The sequence below is a fragment of the Mytilus californianus genome, unplaced genomic scaffold (genome assembly GCF_021869535.1).
Source record: "Mytilus californianus isolate M0D057914Y unplaced genomic scaffold, xbMytCali1.0.p SCAF_13, whole genome shotgun sequence".
Taxonomy (NCBI): Eukaryota; Metazoa; Mollusca; class Bivalvia; order Mytilida; family Mytilidae; genus Mytilus; species Mytilus californianus.
Genome location: NW_026262615.1, coordinates 7281297 through 7300220, shown reverse-complemented (window position 1 = coordinate 7300220; position 18924 = coordinate 7281297). Strand labels below are relative to the sequence as shown.

Here is an 18924-nt window from a genome sequence, read left to right as displayed (position 1 = left end):
GATCACTGATTAGATAAAGCAGTAATTTCATATAAGCTTTAAATTGTCCTAAGTCAGGAATCTGATGTACAGTAGTTGTCGTCTGTTTATGTAGTTCATACGTGTTTCTCGTTTCTCGTTTTTATATAGATTAGACCGTTGGTTTTCCTGTTTGAATGGTTTTACACTAGTAATTTTTGGGGCCCTTTATAGCTTGCTGTTCGGTGTGAGCCAATGCTCCATGTTGAAGGCCGTACCTTGACCTATAATGGTTTACTTTTATAAATTGTTACTTGGATGGAGAGTTGTCTCATTGGCACTGTCATACCACATCTTGTTATATCTATTTAAAAAAACCTTAAAATATGATGCCAATAATACACATCAAACCTCCACCTGCAGGTCTCTGAACGAATGATACGTACCTAGATATGTAGCAAAAATATACAGAAGCACCTGATGTGTATTAGTTTAGTTTAAACCTTCATTGATTGTTTCATCAATGATTGCTGCTGTGAAAATGACCTTTGAACTTGTGTCTTCAAAGATAAAAGATGTTTTCATCATTACATTTGGCATTTTCATACCAAGTTTGGTAAACGCAGGACAGATGGTATAAAAGAAAACAAGAGTGCACACGCTGAAATGTCTCGCCTTCTTTACTAATCATTGATATTATGTTGATAGTCCTAAATATAAAGCTTTATTACAACTGTCACATAAACTTAACATTAACCAAGTAAACTAAACATTGACCAATGAACCATGAAAATGAGGTCAAGGTCAGATGAACCATGCTAGGCAGGCATGTATGGCTAACAATTCTTCCATACAACAAATATAGTTGACCTATTGCTTATAGTTTAAGAAAAACAGACCAAAACACAAAAACTTAACACTGAGCAATGAACCTTAAGAATGAGGTCAAGGTCAAATAAAACAAAAGTCGCAGGCTCGACAAAAATCATGAAACCAAAATCTGGCTGCTGTTTTAGTCTATCAATTGCTGCTGTGACCATCACCTAGGACTAAGAGATCTTAAAATTAATCAGCCTTCCTAACTTCCAGAGGTTTTATTTTTGGTAAGGATATTGTTTATAGCTAAGGAATTTTTTTTTGGATCCTTGAAAAGAAATGTTGGTGATGTCCTAATAACTACTAGACAGCTTGACAGAATTCATCATATTGTAAACCAAGTTCAACTCTGGCAAGGAAAAACGCATGTAGGTGGTATAGTATCTGATGGACACCTATACACTTGTTCTTACCTTCCAGATCTTTGTGCTCCCATTGCTATCCAGTTATTCATGTAAACCCAGAAGTGTGTCATTGGAAAAGATGAACTCTTTCTTTCTCTCCCCGACTTTTCAGGAAATGATACAAAATCACCATCATTCTGCGGATAAAGAATGTAATGTCATAGGTAAGGTAATTATTTATTTATTGTATGCAACAATTTTAAATAAGAAAGAAGGTGTGGCTTGAGTGGCCCTGAGACAACTCTCCGGCAGAGACCAAATGATGTAGAAGTAAATAACTATAAAGTTATCGTATGGTCTTCAACAATGAGTTAAGGGAACTACCATTTGATTTTTTATGGGGCTAGGATGAAAAATTTTGTCCTGCATTTTGTTTTTAGTTGTAATCTCTGTCCTGCATTTTTTTTTAGTTGTAATCTCTGTCCTGTCTTTTTATTTTTCTCTCTATTCGGGCCTGCCTTTTTTTATTAGTTTATCCTGACTTTTTTTACATAGATTGTCATCCTGCCTTTTTTTTTTCCAAGTTGCTCATCCTGCCTTTTCTTTACTCAAAACTCCTGTCCTGCCTTTTTTTCAAATTTCATCCTAGCCCCCATAAAAATCAAATAGTAGCTCCCTAAACCCATACAGCACATACAAATCTGTTTCAAAACAGCAGGTGAAACATTTCAAACTAATGTTTAGGAGCAGTACTGACAGTCATAAAGTATTTGACTTTTGTAATACCTGGGTAATTTTTATATCACTACAAAATTGTTGTATATTTCCATGGCTTTTCAATTTTTTTTAGCTATTTAGAAACTAAGCAATTCATTACTGAAACAATTTGTTCCTAAACATTGCTAAATATGAAAATGTGCAAGTTTATCTCATGATACGGAATTTTAAACTTTAAACTAGACCTTCAACTGGGTTTCAGCCTTCAGGATCCAACACTGGACAGTCTGATCCCAGAAGGTTTATCATTGAACATTCCTATTTTGAGAAGTCACGTATTCAAAGAACAGTACAAATATAGCATTAGTTTGTATATCTTTTATCCACTTTTTTTCATAAATTATAAGTACCTGAAGAAAATCTTTCTTTATCCTCTCCATTAACCTTTGACCTTCTACATTATGTCCACTAATGAGCAGAAGTGTGACAAGTTTGTATTGAGAACACAGGTCACCACTTACATTTTGGTCAAATAAAACACCATCTGGACCAACCTGGCTAGCAAGATACTTTGTGGCTTGGTCACTGGATTGCAGAAATTTTTCTAAACTCATAGTAAATTCACTTTTCTTCTTTGTCTATAAAAAATATAAAAATCTATAAATTTTAGATTGTATACAGAATTGGCCTACTCCAATGACAAGATGCTACATTTTATCCTGCAATCAGCCAACTATTGTACAAATAACATTTTTTTTGCTTTATTTGTACTAATGTTCAAATCAAGTCTCCAGTTTTCCAGCTTTCGTGTTGAGCATGTTGAGTAAGTGGTAATATGGATATTTCTTTTTGTGTAACAGTTCATTTTGGAGTCCTCTTTGCAGTCCGTGTTTAAACTAATATAAATAAATGAAGAATGTGTCTATGGGCCACAGATGCCCCCACTTGTAAATATGCATGAGTTGACTTCCACAGACAGATGCAGGATTAACATAGTTAAGATTGTTTTTGATTATAAGCATTGTTTATAAGTTTCATAACATTTGGTTGAGGCAAACTAAAGTTAGAGAATGGAAACGACAAATTTAGCAATTTTTCCATTTATAAAGGGGCATTACTCAAGAAAGGTAAAAGTGAAGCCACCAAAATTAAAACTTGATCTGTGTTTTGTGGTAATAAGCACTGTGTATAAGTTTCATAATATTTGGTTAAGGCAAACTAAAGTTACTGTGAATAAGTTTCATAATATTTGGTTAAGGCACACTAAAGTTACGAGAACAGAACTGAAAAATTCAGCAATTTTTATGTTTATAAGGGGCATAACTCATGAATGGTACAGGTGAAACCATCCAATTTTGAAGTTGATCTGTGTTTTGTGGTAATAAGCACTGTATATAAGTTTTAAAACATTTGGTTGAGGCAAACCAAAGTTAGAGAACGGAAACGAAAAATTCAGCAATTTTTATGTTTATAAAGGGGCATAACTCATGAACGGTAAAAATTGACGCCATCCAATTTCAAACTTGATCTGTGTTTTGTGGAAATAAGCATTGTGTATGAGTTTTATAAAATTTGGTTGAGGTAAACTAAAGTTAGAGAAAGGAAACGTAAATTAAGCAATTTTTATTTTATAAAGGGGCATAACTCATGAACGGTAAAAGTGACACCACCCAATTTTCGAATTTGATCTGTGTTTTGTGGTAATAAGCATTGTGTATAAGCATAAAAAGGAGATGTGGTATGATTGCCAATGAGACTACTATCCACCAAAGTTCAAATGAAGTGAATGTAAGCAATTATAGGCAACCATACAGCCTTCAACAATGAGAAAGTCGATTTCTTTGAAAAATCAAAGACAATAATTTGGATTTAAACAACTAAATTTTCAAGTGATGGGTGTAAATTGCAGGATAAAAACCAATATAAAATGTGTTTGTACTCCCTATGAAACAGTAGAAAAGCTCACTGAGTCTTACTTTCCATCCTGTTTATAAAGCTTGTACAATGACAAGATGCTACATTTTGTACATTATAAATGCTCTGTCTGTCATTTGTGATATGCCTACATAAGATGCTACATTATAAATGCTCTGTCTGTCATTTGTGATATGCCTACATGCATGCCTACATAATGTAATTTCTAACTAAAACATAAAACTTTTTATATTCCTTTCAAATAAAAAGGTAGAATGAGTACATTCAGCCTATATTATTTCCTTTTGGTCATTGTATTTACCATTGCCAGAATACTTTCAGTATTTACCGACATACATATATAAAACTGAAAAGGATGCTATAACTTTTTTGTAAGTCCTTATTACTGCAAAACAAACATTATTTTGCATGTAAATGTATCTTTAATGAGTTTTTTTATAAAGTGAAATAGAACATTTTTTGTTGAGCTTTTTAATATATAAATGGTTGACATTTACATCCAAAATAGGTTCTGATTACATTAGGGGACACAAAGAAACAAAAGAAGTGATGGTGATCCTCAATTAAGCCTTCCTATTCTATCTACAAATTATATTGAAGTGAACATTATATTAACATGGGTGGATCCAACCATTGTTAAAAGGGGGAGGGGGTCCCAACCCAGGATAAAGTGGGGAGGTTCCAACCATAAGTCCCCATTCAAAAGCATTGATCGTCAAAAAAGGGGGGTTACAACACCTGAGGACCCCCCCCCCCCCCCCCCCTCCCCTGGATCTGCAACTGATTAAAATGGGTCTTTTATGCTATACATTTCCCAAGCTTTATAATCATTCTTAGTTTAAGTTTTTTTTGTTTTTTGTTTTTCTTTAATACTTAGATTCTCTGCCTATACAATCTTCATACTAATACTCAACAACAGACATGACAGAAGAAAAGAACCACATCAATTAATTTCTTTGAAGTTAAAAATTCTATAGCATATAACTTTTCAAAAACGGAATAAAATAAGTCAAAAGTTTGACTCAACATTTCTGGCGTAACATGTGTTTATAGACATCAAAATAATGCTGTTGAAATGAAGATTTTGTTGTCTTTTACACCAAAAATTCTTCAAACCGAAAAAATGAAAAATGTTGCCAACTCAGTTAAAACTGAAGTCATGTATATCTCTTCATCTGAAAACAACAAAAATTACCATGACGTTCAGTTTCGTCTAATGGCTAATTCGAAATTGACTATATAGTCACGACTGCTTTTTAAAACTTTTTATTATGAATTCCCATTGTTGGCACTAAAATAAACAGATAAATATTTCTCTATAAACCATGGATTAATTTCAAGGTTATGTTTGAAATGTCAAAGACCTTTGCAATTTTTTTAGAAGAAAACCGGAAATTGTTTCACCATAAAAGAAACTAGTCTACTATATTTTGGTAGAAGTGGTGTGTTATTTACTTTGTGCAGTATATTTCCTTTCTCTGGGTGTTTTTTTTTTTTTAATATAGTGCATTTATGTTAAATTAGTTTCACTCTGTATGTCGATCAAAATGTTGATTGAGCTTATGTTATGTCATTGTTTTATAAACTATGCCGACTCTAAATATAGCTTATTTATCTATTTACAAAAATGTACTTACCTGTTATCAGTTGGTGAAGAAATGCTATTTTTAATCCGTGTATTTAAACAAAAATCAAAACCGGAGAAACCGACTATCTCGGAATTGCCGTATTTCTCATCAAAGCTGTACTACATTCCTGACCCTCATTCCCAGTGGCGGCTCCAGGTTGGGGGTTAGAACCACCTTTTTTTTGACGATCAATTTCAACGTCCTTGGGGGACTAATAAAGGACGAAATCGTTTCTATAATCTATTTACCGCTCTCAATATATTTGTGTGTGACTATCTAACATGCGGTGGGAAAGAGAGAGAGAGAAGGCATGCTAATAAAGGTGGCACGGTAGTATTTCCTGACCCATAAGGGATAATGATAGCCTTTTTTGAATTTTCACCACTTTCTAACACTGCTATAAATTCTACATTCACAGTTAACTGAAGTACTTTCATTTTACTATTCAGAAATGAATTTGAATATGTATCATGACCGTTTACTTTTTTTGCTATCTTTAAAGAATCTAAGGCCACCAGTGCTTTTAGGTCTTTTATCGTGCAGTGAATACAAAATTAAAAAAAATTCTCAAAAATTCATTTTCATCTGTATGTAAAATTATTTCATATTTTTCTACACCTGATTCATCCCTCAGTTTGGGAAAGTATGTTCAGTTGATACTGTATTTTTTGTCCAATCATAATGTTCAGATACATTGACTTAAGTAGGGTACACAAAAGAGCAACCTAAATTCTGGAATGCAAATACTACCGTGCTACCTTAACCAAGACATTTCAAACTTGAAATCAGTCATGACACCTATGATGCATAGCCTTCTTACTATGTAACATATTACAATAAAGAATACTAGTCTGCACTTATTTCTTACCAAAAAAAAATGAAAGATTACACCCCTACCCCAGCTTGCAGATTTTCATTTTTTTATCATCTTACCATTTTTACTTAAGGAGTGAACAAAATCCAAATATATGATGTTTCAAATCAACACAGAAGTCAAACATGGTGATTGAGGAGGAATTATTGGATTGCCAACTCTATTTATAGTTAATCTGACTGAAAGAAACAGTTTAAGCACCAAATCATGAAAAATGATATTCAAGTCCATTCCACATTTTACAGCATGCCTTACATTACTTTAAGCATTTCCAGATTATGAAGGCAACACAACAAGATTCTTTAGATGGCAGTTAACTATCATTCTAAAATCTTTTTGACAATATATGTACTAGAATATATCTCTAAGTTGACTGTTTGTATATTTCTCATGTATGCATTAAGTTAAATTATGTCCCCTTACATAATCATTTTACCTTTATTGTGCTTTTCATTGTCAGAAAATCAAAACAATTAATGACATTTGCATGGAAAATGAATAAACTATTTAATCTTGCTGATAAACAGTCATAATTACATTCTTTGTAAAAAAATGTCTTGTCAGTGTAAAGAAACCCCTATTGCTATCTCTATTTCAGTCAAATATGAGGGCTAAATGAATAAGTAAGGACCCCTTAACCACTTGCTGGTTCCAAAAAAGCTCATACTGGTGTCATGTTACCACAGAACTACAAATTAAACCTAAAGAAAACTAGTAAAGCTGTACTTGTGTGGAAAAAAATAAGAAATTATGCAATTTATTTATTTCGGTGAAAATAATAGGATGTACAGGCAAATAAAATATGTCGCGTCTCAAATTCCAGTGGTTGCACATGTGTCAGACACTGCGAAAAGTTATAGTGAGCATTTATAATTAAAAATGTATTGCAAGTTACATAAAAATAATGAAGTTCTACTTTCTAGGTAAATTTTTACTTTATTACCCACAGATCAGGCAAAATTTGCTGAATCAGCAATTTTCACTCCCAGGGGTGGAATTTAAGGGCTGTTTTTATCATAGTTGCCCTTAATCAACTTTTTATTGATAAACTTACAAATTGCATAGGTAAAAAAAATCCTTCATTGATTTAGTGTAAACATGTATATCCCCCTTAAGGTGGCACGGTAGTATTTCCTGACCCATAAGGGATAATGATAGCCTTTTTTGAATTTTCACCACTTTCTAACACTGCTATAAATTCTACATTCACAGTTAACTGAAGTACTTTCATTTTACTATTCAGAAATGAATTTGAATATGTATCATGACCGTTTACTTTTTTTGCTATCTTTAAGAATCTAAGGCCACCAGTGCTTTTAGGTCTTTTATCGTGCAGTGAATACAAAATTAAAAAAAATTCTCAAAAATTCATTTTCATCTGTATGTAAAATTATTTCATATTTTTCTACACCTGATTCATCCCTCAGTTTGGGAAAGTATGTTCAGTTGATACTGTATTTTTTGTCCAATCATAATGTTCAGATACATTGACTTAAGTAGGGTACACAAAAGAGCAACCTAAATTCTGGAATGCAAATACTACCGTGCTACCTTAACCAAGACATTTCAAACTTGAAATCAGTCATGACACCTATGATGCATAGCCTTCTTACTATGTAACATATTACAATAAAGAATACTAGTCTGCACTTATTTCTTACCAAAAAAAAAATGAAAGATTACACCCCTACCCCAGCTTGCAGATTTTCATTTTTTTATCATCTTACCATTTTTACTTAAGGAGTGAACAAAATCCAAATATATGATGTTTCAAATCAACACAGAAGTCAAACATGGTGATTGAGGAGGAATTATTGGATTGCCAACTCTATTTATAGTTAATCTGACTGAAAGAAACAGTTTAAGCACCAAATCATGAAAAATGATATTCAAGTCCATTCCACATTTTACAGCATGCCTTACATTACTTTAAGCATTTCCAGATTATGAAGGCAACACAACAAGATTCTTTAGATGGCAGTTAACTATCATTCTAAAATCTTTTTGACAATATATGTACTAGAATATATCTCTAAGTTGACTGTTTGTATATTTCTCATGTATGCATTAAGTTAAATTATGTCCCCTTACATAATCATTTTACCTTTATTGTGCTTTTCATTGTCAGAAAATCAAAACAATTAATGACATTTGCATGGAAAATAAATAAACTATTTAATCTTGCTGATAAACAGTCATAATTACATTCTTTGTAAAAAAAAATGTCTTGTCAGTGTAAAGAAACCCCTATTGCTATCTCTATTTCAGTCAAATATGAGGGCTAAATGAATAAGTAAGGACCCCTTAACCACTTGCTGGTTCCAAAAAAGCTCATACGGGTGTCATGTTACCACAGAACTACAAATTAAACCTAAAGAAAACTAGTAAAGCTGTACTTGTGTGGAAAAAAATAAGAAATTATGCAATTTATTTATTTCGGTGAAAATAATAGGATGTACAGGCAAATAAAATATGTCGCGTCTCAAATTCCAGTGGTTGCACATGTGTCAGACACTGCGAAAAGTTATAGTGAGCATTTATAATTAAAAATGTATTGCAAGTTACATAAAAATAATGAAGTTCTACTTTCTAGGTAAATTTTTACTTTATTACCCACAGATCAGGCAAAATTTGCTGAATCAGCAATTTTCACTCCCAGGGGTGGAATTTAAGGGCTGTTTTTATCATAGTTGCCCTTAATCAACTTTTTATTGATAAACTTACAAATTGCATAGGTAAAAAAAATCCTTCATTGATTTAGTGTAAACATGTATATCCCCCTTAAGGTGGCACGGTAGTATTTCCTGACCCATAAGGGATAATGATAGCCTTTTTTGAATTTTCACCACTTTCTAACACTGCTATAAATTCTACATTCACAGTTAACTGAAGTACTTTCATTTTACTATTCAGAAATGAATTTGAATATGTATCATGACCGTTTACTTTTTTTGCTATCTTTAAGAATCTAAGGCCACCAGTGCTTTTAGGTCTTTTATCGTGCAGTGAATACAAAATTAAAAAAAATTCTCAAAAATTCATTTTCATCTGTATGTAAAATTATTTCATATTTTTCTACACCTGATTCATCCCTCAGTTTGGGAAAGTATGTTCAGTTGATACTGTATTTTTTGTCCAATCATAATGTTCAGATACATTGACTTAAGTAGGGTACACAAAAGAGCAACCTAAATTCTGGAATGCAAATACTACCGTGCTACCTTAACCAAGACATTTCAAACTTGAAATCAGTCATGACACCTATGATGCATAGCCTTCTTACTATGTAACATATTACAATAAAGAATACTAGTCTGCACTTATTTCTTACCAAAAAAAAAATGAAAGATTACACCCCTACCCCAGCTTGCAGATTTTCATTTTTTTATCATCTTACCATTTTTACTTAAGGAGTGAACAAAATCCAAATATATGATGTTTCAAATCAACACAGAAGTCAAACATGGTGATTGAGGAGGAATTATTGGATTGCCAACTCTATTTATAGTTAATCTGACTGAAAGAAACAGTTTAAGCACCAAATCATGAAAAATGATATTCAAGTCCATTCCACATTTTACAGCATGCCTTACATTACTTTAAGCATTTCCAGATTATGAAGGCAACACAACAAGATTCTTTAGATGGCAGTTAACTATCATTCTAAAATCTTTTTGACAATATATGTACTAGAATATATCTCTAAGTTGACTGTTTGTATATTTCTCATGTATGCATTAAGTTAAATTATGTCCCCTTACATAATCATTTTACCTTTATTGTGCTTTTCATTGTCAGAAAATCAAAACAATTAATGACATTTGCATGGAAAATAAATAAACTATTTAATCTTGCTGATAAACAGTCATAATTACATTCTTTGTAAAAAAAAATGTCTTGTCAGTGTAAAGAAACCCCTATTGCTATCTCTATTTCAGTCAAATATGAGGGCTAAATGAATAAGTAAGGACCCCTTAACCACTTGCTGGTTCCAAAAAAGCTCATACGGGTGTCATGTTACCACAGAACTACAAATTAAACCTAAAGAAAACTAGTAAAGCTGTACTTGTGTGGAAAAAAATAAGAAATTATGCAATTTATTTATTTCGGTGAAAATAATAGGATGTACAGGCAAATAAAATATGTCGCGTCTCAAATTCCAGTGGTTGCACATGTGTCAGACACTGCGAAAAGTTATAGTGAGCATTTATAATTAAAAATGTATTGCAAGTTACATAAAAATAATGAAGTTCTACTTTCTAGGTAAATTTTTACTTTATTACCCACAGATCAGGCAAAATTTGCTGAATCAGCAATTTTCACTCCCAGGGGTGGAATTTAAGGGCTGTTTTTATCATAGTTGCCCTTAATCAACTTTTTATTGATAAACTTACAAATTGCATAGGTAAAAAAAATCCTTCATTGATTTAGTGTAAACATGTATATCCCCCTTAAGGTGGCACGGTAGTATTTCCTGACCCATAAGGGATAATGATAGCCTTTTTTGAATTTTCACCACTTTCTAACACTGCTATAAATTCTACATTCACAGTTAACTGAAGTACTTTCATTTTACTATTCAGAAATGAATTTGAATATGTATCATGACCGTTTACTTTTTTTGCTATCTTTAAGAATCTAAGGCCACCAGTGCTTTTAGGTCTTTTATCGTGCAGTGAATACAAAATTAAAAAAAATTCTCAAAAATTCATTTTCATCTGTATGTAAAATTATTTCATATTTTTCTACACCTGATTCATCCCTCAGTTTGGGAAAGTATGTTCAGTTGATACTGTATTTTTTGTCCAATCATAATGTTCAGATACATTGACTTAAGTAGGGTACACAAAAGAGCAACCTAAATTCTGGAATGCAAATACTACCGTAACCAAGACATTTCAAACTTGAAATCAGTCATGACACCTATGATGCATAGCCTTCTTACTATATAACATATTACAATAAAGAATACTAGTCTGCACTTATTTCTTACCAAAAAAAAAATGAAAGATTACACCCCTACCCCAGCTTGCAGATTTTCATTTTTTTATCATCTTACCATTTTTACTTAAGGAGTGAACAAAATCCAAATATATGATGTTTCAAATCAACACAGAAGTCAAACATGGTGATTGAGGAGGAATTATTGGATTGCCAACTCTATTTATAGTTAATCTGACTGAAAGAAACAGTTTAAGCACCAAATCATGAAAAATGATATTCAAGTCCATTCCACATTTTACAGCATGCCTTACATTACTTTAAGCATTTCCAGATTATGAAGGCAACACAACAAGATTCTTTAGATGGCAGTTAACTATCATTCTAAAATCTTTTTGACAATATATGTACTAGAATATATCTCTAAGTTGACTGTTTGTATATTTCTCATGTATGCATTAAGTTAAATTATGTCCCCTTACATAATCATTTTACCTTTATTGTGCTTTTCATTGTCAGAAAATCAAAACAATTAATGACATTTGCATGGAAAATGAATAAACTATTTAATCTTGCTGATAAACAGTCATAATTACATTCTTTGTAAAAAAAAATGTCTTGTCAGTGTAAAGAAACCCCTATTGCTATCTCTATTTCAGTCAAATATGAGGGCTAAATGAATAAGTAAGGACCCCTTAACCACTTGCTGGTTCCAAAAAAGCTCATACTGGTGTCATGTTACCACAGAACTACAAATTAAACCTAAAGAAAACTAGTAAAGCTGTACTTGTGTGGAAAAAAATAAGAAATTATGCAATTTATTTATTTCGGTGAAAATAATAGGATGTACAGGCAAATAAAATATGTCGCGTCTCAAATTCCAGTGGTTGCACATGTGTCAGACACTGCGAAAAGTTATAGTGAGCATTTATAATTAAAAATGTATTGCAAGTTACATAAAAATAATGAAGTTCTACTTTCTAGGTAAATTTTTACTTTATTACCCACAGATCAGGCAAAATTTGCTGAATCAGCAATTTTCACTCCCAGGGGTGGAATTTAAGGGCTGTTTTTATCATAGTTGCCCTTAATCAACTTTTTATTGATAAACTTACAAATTGCATAGGTAAAAAAAATCCTTCATTGATTTAGTGTAAACATGTATATCCCCCTTAAGGTGGCACGGTAGTATTTCCTGACCCATAAGGGATAATGATAGCCTTTTTTGAATTTTCACCACTTTCTAACACTGCTATAAATTCTACATTCACAGTTAACTGAAGTACTTTCATTTTACTATTCAGAAATGAATTTGAATATGTATCATGACCGTTTACTTTTTTTGCTATCTTTAAGAATCTAAGGCCACCAGTGCTTTTAGGTCTTTTATCGTGCAGTGAATACAAAATTAAAAAAAATTCTCAAAAATTCATTTTCATCTGTATGTAAAATTATTTCATATTTTTCTACACCTGATTCATCCCTCAGTTTGGGAAAGTATGTTCAGTTGATACTGTATTTTTTGTCCAATCATAATGTTCAGATACATTGACTTAAGTAGGGTACACAAAAGAGCAACCTAAATTCTGGAATGCAAATACTACCGTAACCAAGACATTTCAAACTTGAAATCAGTCATGACACCTATGATGCATAGCCTTCTTACTATATAACATATTACAATAAAGAATACTAGTCTGCACTTATTTCTTACCAAAAAAAAAATGAAAGATTACACCCCTACCCCAGCTTGCAGATTTTCATTTTTTTATCATCTTACCATTTTTACTTAAGGAGTGAACAAAATCCAAATATATGATGTTTCAAATCAACACAGAAGTCAAACATGGTGATTGAGGAGGAATTATTGGATTGCCAACTCTATTTATAGTTAATCTGACTGAAAGAAACAGTTTAAGCACCAAATCATGAAAAATGATATTCAAGTCCATTCCACATTTTACAGCATGCCTTACATTACTTTAAGCATTTCCAGATTATGAAGGCAACACAACAAGATTCTTTAGATGGCAGTTAACTATCATTCTAAAATCTTTTTGACAATATATGTACTAGAATATATCTCTAAGTTGACTGTTTGTATATTTCTCATGTATGCATTAAGTTAAATTATGTCCCCTTACATAATCATTTTACCTTTATTGTGCTTTTCATTGTCAGAAAATCAAAACAATTAATGACATTTGCATGGAAAATGTATAAACTATTTAATCTTGCTGATAAACAGTCATAATTACATTCTTTGTAAAAAAAAATGTCTTGTCAGTGTAAAGAAACCCCTATTGCTATCTCTATTTCAGTCAAATATGAGGGCTAAATGAATAAGTAAGGACCCCTTAACCACTTGCTGGTTCCAAAAAAGCTCATACTGGTGTCATGTTACCACAGAACTACAAATTAAACCTAAAGAAAACTAGTAAAGCTGTACTTGTGTGGAAAAAAATAAGAAATTATGCAATTTATTTATTTCGGTGAAAATAATAGGATGTACAGGCAAATAAAATATGTCGCGTCTCAAATTCCAGTGGTTGCACATGTGTCAGACACTGCGAAAAGTTATAGTGAGCATTTATAATTAAAAATGTATTGCAAGTTACATAAAAATAATGAAGTTCTACTTTCTAGGTAAATTTTTACTTTATTACCCACAGATCAGGCAAAATTTGCTGAATCAGCAATTTTCACTCCCAGGGGTGGAATTTAAGGGCTGTTTTTATCATAGTTGCCCTTAATCAACTTTTTATTGATAAACTTACAAATTGCATAGGTAAAAAAAATCCTTCATTGATTTAGTGTAAACATGTATATCCCCCTTAAGGTGGCACGGTAGTATTTCCTGACCCATAAGGGATAATGATAGCCTTTTTAGAATTTTCACCACTTTCTAACACTGCTATAAATTCTACATTCACAGTTAACTGAAGTACTTTCATTTTACTATTCAGAAATGAATTTGAATATGTATCATGACCGTTTACTTTTTTTGCTATCTTTAAGAATCTAAGGCCACCAGTACTTTTAGGTCTTTTAGCGTGCAGTGAATACAAAATTAAAAAAAATTCTCAAAAATTCATTTTCATCTGTATGTAAAATTATTTCATATTTTTCTACACCTGATTAATCCCTCAGTTTGGGAAAGTATGTTCAGTTGATACTGTATTTTTTGTCCAATCATAATGTTCAGATACATTGACTTAAGTAGGGTACACAAAAGAGCAACCTAAATTCTGGAATGCAAATACTACCGTAACCAAGACATTTCAAACTTGAAATCAGTCATGACACCTATGATGCATAGCCTTCTTACGATGTAACATATTACAATAAAGAATACTAGTCTGCACTTATTTCTTACCAAAAAAAAAATGAAAGATTACACCCCTACCCCAGCTTGCAGATTTTCATTTTTTTATCATCTTACCATTTTTACTTAAGGAGTGAACAAAATCCAAATATATGATGTTTCAAATCAACACAGAAGTCAAACATGGTGATTGAGGAGGAATTATTGGATTGCCAACTCTATTTATAGTTAATCTGACTGAAAGAAACAGTTTAAGCACCAAATCATGAAAAATGATATTCAAGTCCATTCCACATTTTACAGCATGCCTTACATTACTTTAAGCATTTCCAGATTATGAAGGCAACACAACAAGATTCTTTAGATGGCAGTTAACTATCATTCTAAAATCTTTTTGACAATATATGTACTAGAATATATCTCTAAGTTGACTGTTTGTATATTTCTCATGTATGCATTAAGTTAAATTATGTCCCCTTACATAATCATTTTACCTTTATTGTGCTTTTCATTGTCAGAAAATCAAAACAATTAATGACATTTGCATGGAAAATGAATAAACTATTTAATATTGCTGATAAACAGTCATAATTACATTCTTTGTAAAAAAAAATGTCTTGTCAGTGTAAAGAAACCCCTATTGCTATCTCTATTTCAGTCAAATATGAGGGCTAAATGAATAAGTAAGGACCCCTTAACCACTTGCTGGTTCCAAAAAAGCTCATACTGGTGTCATGTTACCACAGAACTACAAATTAAACCTAAAGAAAACTAGTAAAGCTGTACTTGTGTGGAAAAAAATAAGAAATTATGCAATTTATTTATTTCGGTGAAAATAATAGGATGTACAGGCAAATAAAATATGTCGCGTCTCAAATTCCAGTGGTTGCACATGTGTCAGACACTGCGAAAAGTTATAGTGAGCATTTATAATTAAAAATGTATTGCAAGTTACATAAAAATAATGAAGTTCTACTTTCTAGGTAAATTTTTACTTTATTACCCACAGATCAGGCAAAATTTGCTGAATCAGCAATTTTCACTCCCAGGGGTGGAATTTAAGGGCTGTTTTTATCATAGTTGCCCTTAATCAACTTTTTATTGATAAACTTACAAATTGCATAGGTAAAAAAAATCCTTCATTGATTTAGTGTAAACATGTATATCCCCCTTAAGGTGGCACGGTAGTATTTCCTGACCCATAAGGGATAATGATAGCCTTTTTTGAATTTTCACCACTTTCTAACACTGCTATAAATTCTACATTCACAGTTAACTGAAGTACTTTCATTTTACTATTCAGAAATGAATTTGAATATGTATCATGACCGTTTACTTTTTTTGCTATCTTTAAGAATCTAAGGCCACCAGTGCTTTTAGGTCTTTTATCGTGCAGTGAATACAAAATTAAAAAAAATTCTCAAAAATTCATTTTCATCTGTATGTAAAATTATTTCATATTTTTCTACACCTGATTCATCCCTCAGTTTGGGAAAGTATGTTCAGTTGATACTGTATTTTTTGTCCAATCATAATGTTCAGATACATTGACTTAAGTAGGGTACACAAAAGAGCAACCTAAATTCTGGAATGCAAATACTACCGTGCTACCTTAAATATGATACAGAGGATATAGATGGTTATACTACTTACAAACATCATCCCGGAGCACCCCTGTGATTCCGGTATGATATGTACTGAACTACGAATGCAAATCAAGTATATAACACAATGCATTTGAATGGGGACATATAGTTGGACCCCCCCCCCCTTTTATAAATGGCTGGAACCGCCCCTGCATTCCTGTGTTAAATTCAGCATATTTCGTTCAAAATCTAAGCCGATTGTTTTCTTCTATTTTACAGTCAAAGTTTGCAGAAGACAGTCGATTTAAAACGCGTACCTAGGAACGGTAAATTGGCAATTTCACAGATTTTGATAAACTTTAGCACAATCAACCATGGCCGTTTAACTATACCATGTACATACTGAAAAATGAAAAAAAAAAAACACATTTATCTCTTTTATTCTCTGAAATGATACTGAATTCGATGAAAATTTGTATAGAAAACACATGCAATTAGTAAAAAATGTTCTTCAATGTACAATGATGTTAAAAGCTTTATCTCATTACAGACGAATACCATTTAAAATACAGAAAATATAAGCTCTATTGAACCTTAAAATTGCCTCACAATCATCGAATCTCCATTTGTATATCCATACATTTTTTCTTAATAAATTATACTGAGTTGTTGCAAGGATTTGTATCGTTATAACTATACAAATCCTTGGTTTTGATACATGGAATTCCGTATTAATTACCTAAAATAGTCATGGGTCACCGATTTTTTTTAAACCGCCTCGGTGGTCTCGTGCCGTGGTAGCGTGTTCGCCTCGAGGAGGTCGTGAATTCGAACCCCAGCTGGTTCAAATCAAAGACTTTGTGATAAGCGGCTACGAAATAATAGGTCTCATGGTAAACGTAAAAACCGTAATCTACTTATTAAACATCGTATGAATTATACACTTGCTAATCTGTTATCTATAATAAAAAAAAATGGTAGACATCAATTATTATGCAAACTTGGTCATATACCAATAAGTAAACTATATGATATATTTCTGGTGTGTGATAAAATTTCATTTTTCAGCCCGCTGTTTGAATACACCCATATCATTACAGCCTTTTGTCATCACAGGCTGTTTCCTAGTATCGATAAACCTGAAAATCATAAACGGCATTTTCTTAAATTAAAATATGTAAATAGAGGTATTGATTTTATTAACTTATCTAGTATATTCAATGATGCTACCATCCATAGACAAAAACCTTCATATTTTGATAATACAGAACCACCTATTATTTCGTATTCGTACAAAAAACCCAGCAGAAGTTTTACTTTTAATTATACGTCAGTAACATCAGACGTCAATATAGAAAATAAAGCTCCTTCCACTTAAGACTGTGAAACATCTAGTTTTAGATATGTTCCCTATGGTCATGTCCTTTCAGGAGACCTCAACATCGTTGAAGACAGTGAGTTCAAAACTTTTCTTAAGAAAGGACCGAAATATCTTCCTCCTTCTGTTATAGATTGGAAACAGTGTCGTCAGGTCATTAAAGACGCTCTGTCTACCTACTGTAAAAATTGGTGTAAACGTGAAAAATCTGATACAAAATCTCTACACAATTATTTGAATAAAATTACTATACTATTGATATTCATATATATCACTTTGAAAACAATTCTGAAATTAATAATAGGGTTCATGATATACCCGTTTCTGGAATATAAAAAAAACTCCAGTAACTCGCAAAGCGATTTGTGTTCGTACCGGCAGACAAAGCAGCCACTAATGTAGTGGTGGTGTCAAGCATATACTACACGGAAGTTCTCCAAAATCCAGGTCCATACGCTCCAGAGAGTCAAATTGTAAACAAGCATATCTGCCACTACCCAGCTTAAAGCCTCTTACGAACATTTGAAAGTCCCAACTGTGTACTGGTTACCTAAATTACACAAACAACCATTTAAATTTCGTTTCGCTTCCGCATCTAGTAAGTGTTCTACTACTAATCTGTCAGTGCTTCTAACTACCTCCCTTACTACTATCAAAGAACTGGTTATTAACTTTTGTAATAAAGTTTATGAAAATAATGGTATTAATTGTTTTTGAAATGTTAAAAATTCTTTAGAGGTTTTAGATAAATTACGTGCTTTTGAAGGTCCTTTTAATTCTATTGACATTTATTATTTTTCTACTCTCTACACTACACTCTCACACAATCTTATCAAGCAAAAGTTTGCATATTCAATTAAGTGGTCTTTCGAAAATTTCATTGCAAATTTATTCGCTGGAACTCGTTTAAAGCCTTTTCTGTAACGAAAAAGGAAAGTATGCTAGATACACTTACTGGAAATGTGAAGATATGACTGAAGCTTTAAATTTTCTCCAGGACAACATATTTATACAGTTCAAATTTATTCGTTCAGTGTATGTTTACTTGTTTTTGTTTATATGTCTTTTTGATCGAGTCAAGCCATTTCAATTGATATATTATAGTGTGTCTTTTAAAGTTGTAACTTTACACTATTGTTTCAGGTTAGGGTGAAGGTTGGCGCCTGTTAACACATTTAACCCCGCTGCATGTGTATGCAACTGTCCTAAGTCAGGAGCCTGTTGTTCAGTGGTTGTCGTTTGTTAATGCGGTCCATAAGTGTTTCTCGTTTCTCGTTTTTTATATAAATTAGACTGTTGGTTTTCCTGTTTGAATTGTTTTACACTAGTCATTTTGGGGCCCTTTATAATAGCCTGCTGTTC

The 18924-nt window shown here is 32.2% G+C and overlaps 1 protein-coding gene across 6 annotated transcripts in view; it reads right to left on the bottom strand.

Annotated features, from left to right (window-relative positions):
• Positions 1-18924, bottom strand: part of LOC127723087 (uncharacterized) — a 74879-nt gene that overhangs the window by 2352 nt on the left and 53603 nt on the right. For 2 of the 6 annotated variants that reach the window (XM_052229533.1, XM_052229530.1), the window contains exons 3-4: positions 2306-2449; positions 1248-1375 (exon numbers count right to left, since the gene is read on the bottom strand). In XM_052229533.1, the coding sequence (XP_052085493.1) occupies positions 1248-1375; positions 2306-2449 (272 nt within the window). Of the gene's footprint in view, positions 1-1247; positions 1376-2305; positions 2534-5467; positions 5545-18924 lie in introns of those variants that run through there. The other 4 variants (XM_052229532.1, XM_052229529.1, XM_052229528.1 and 1 more) reach the window with 3 other exon arrangements.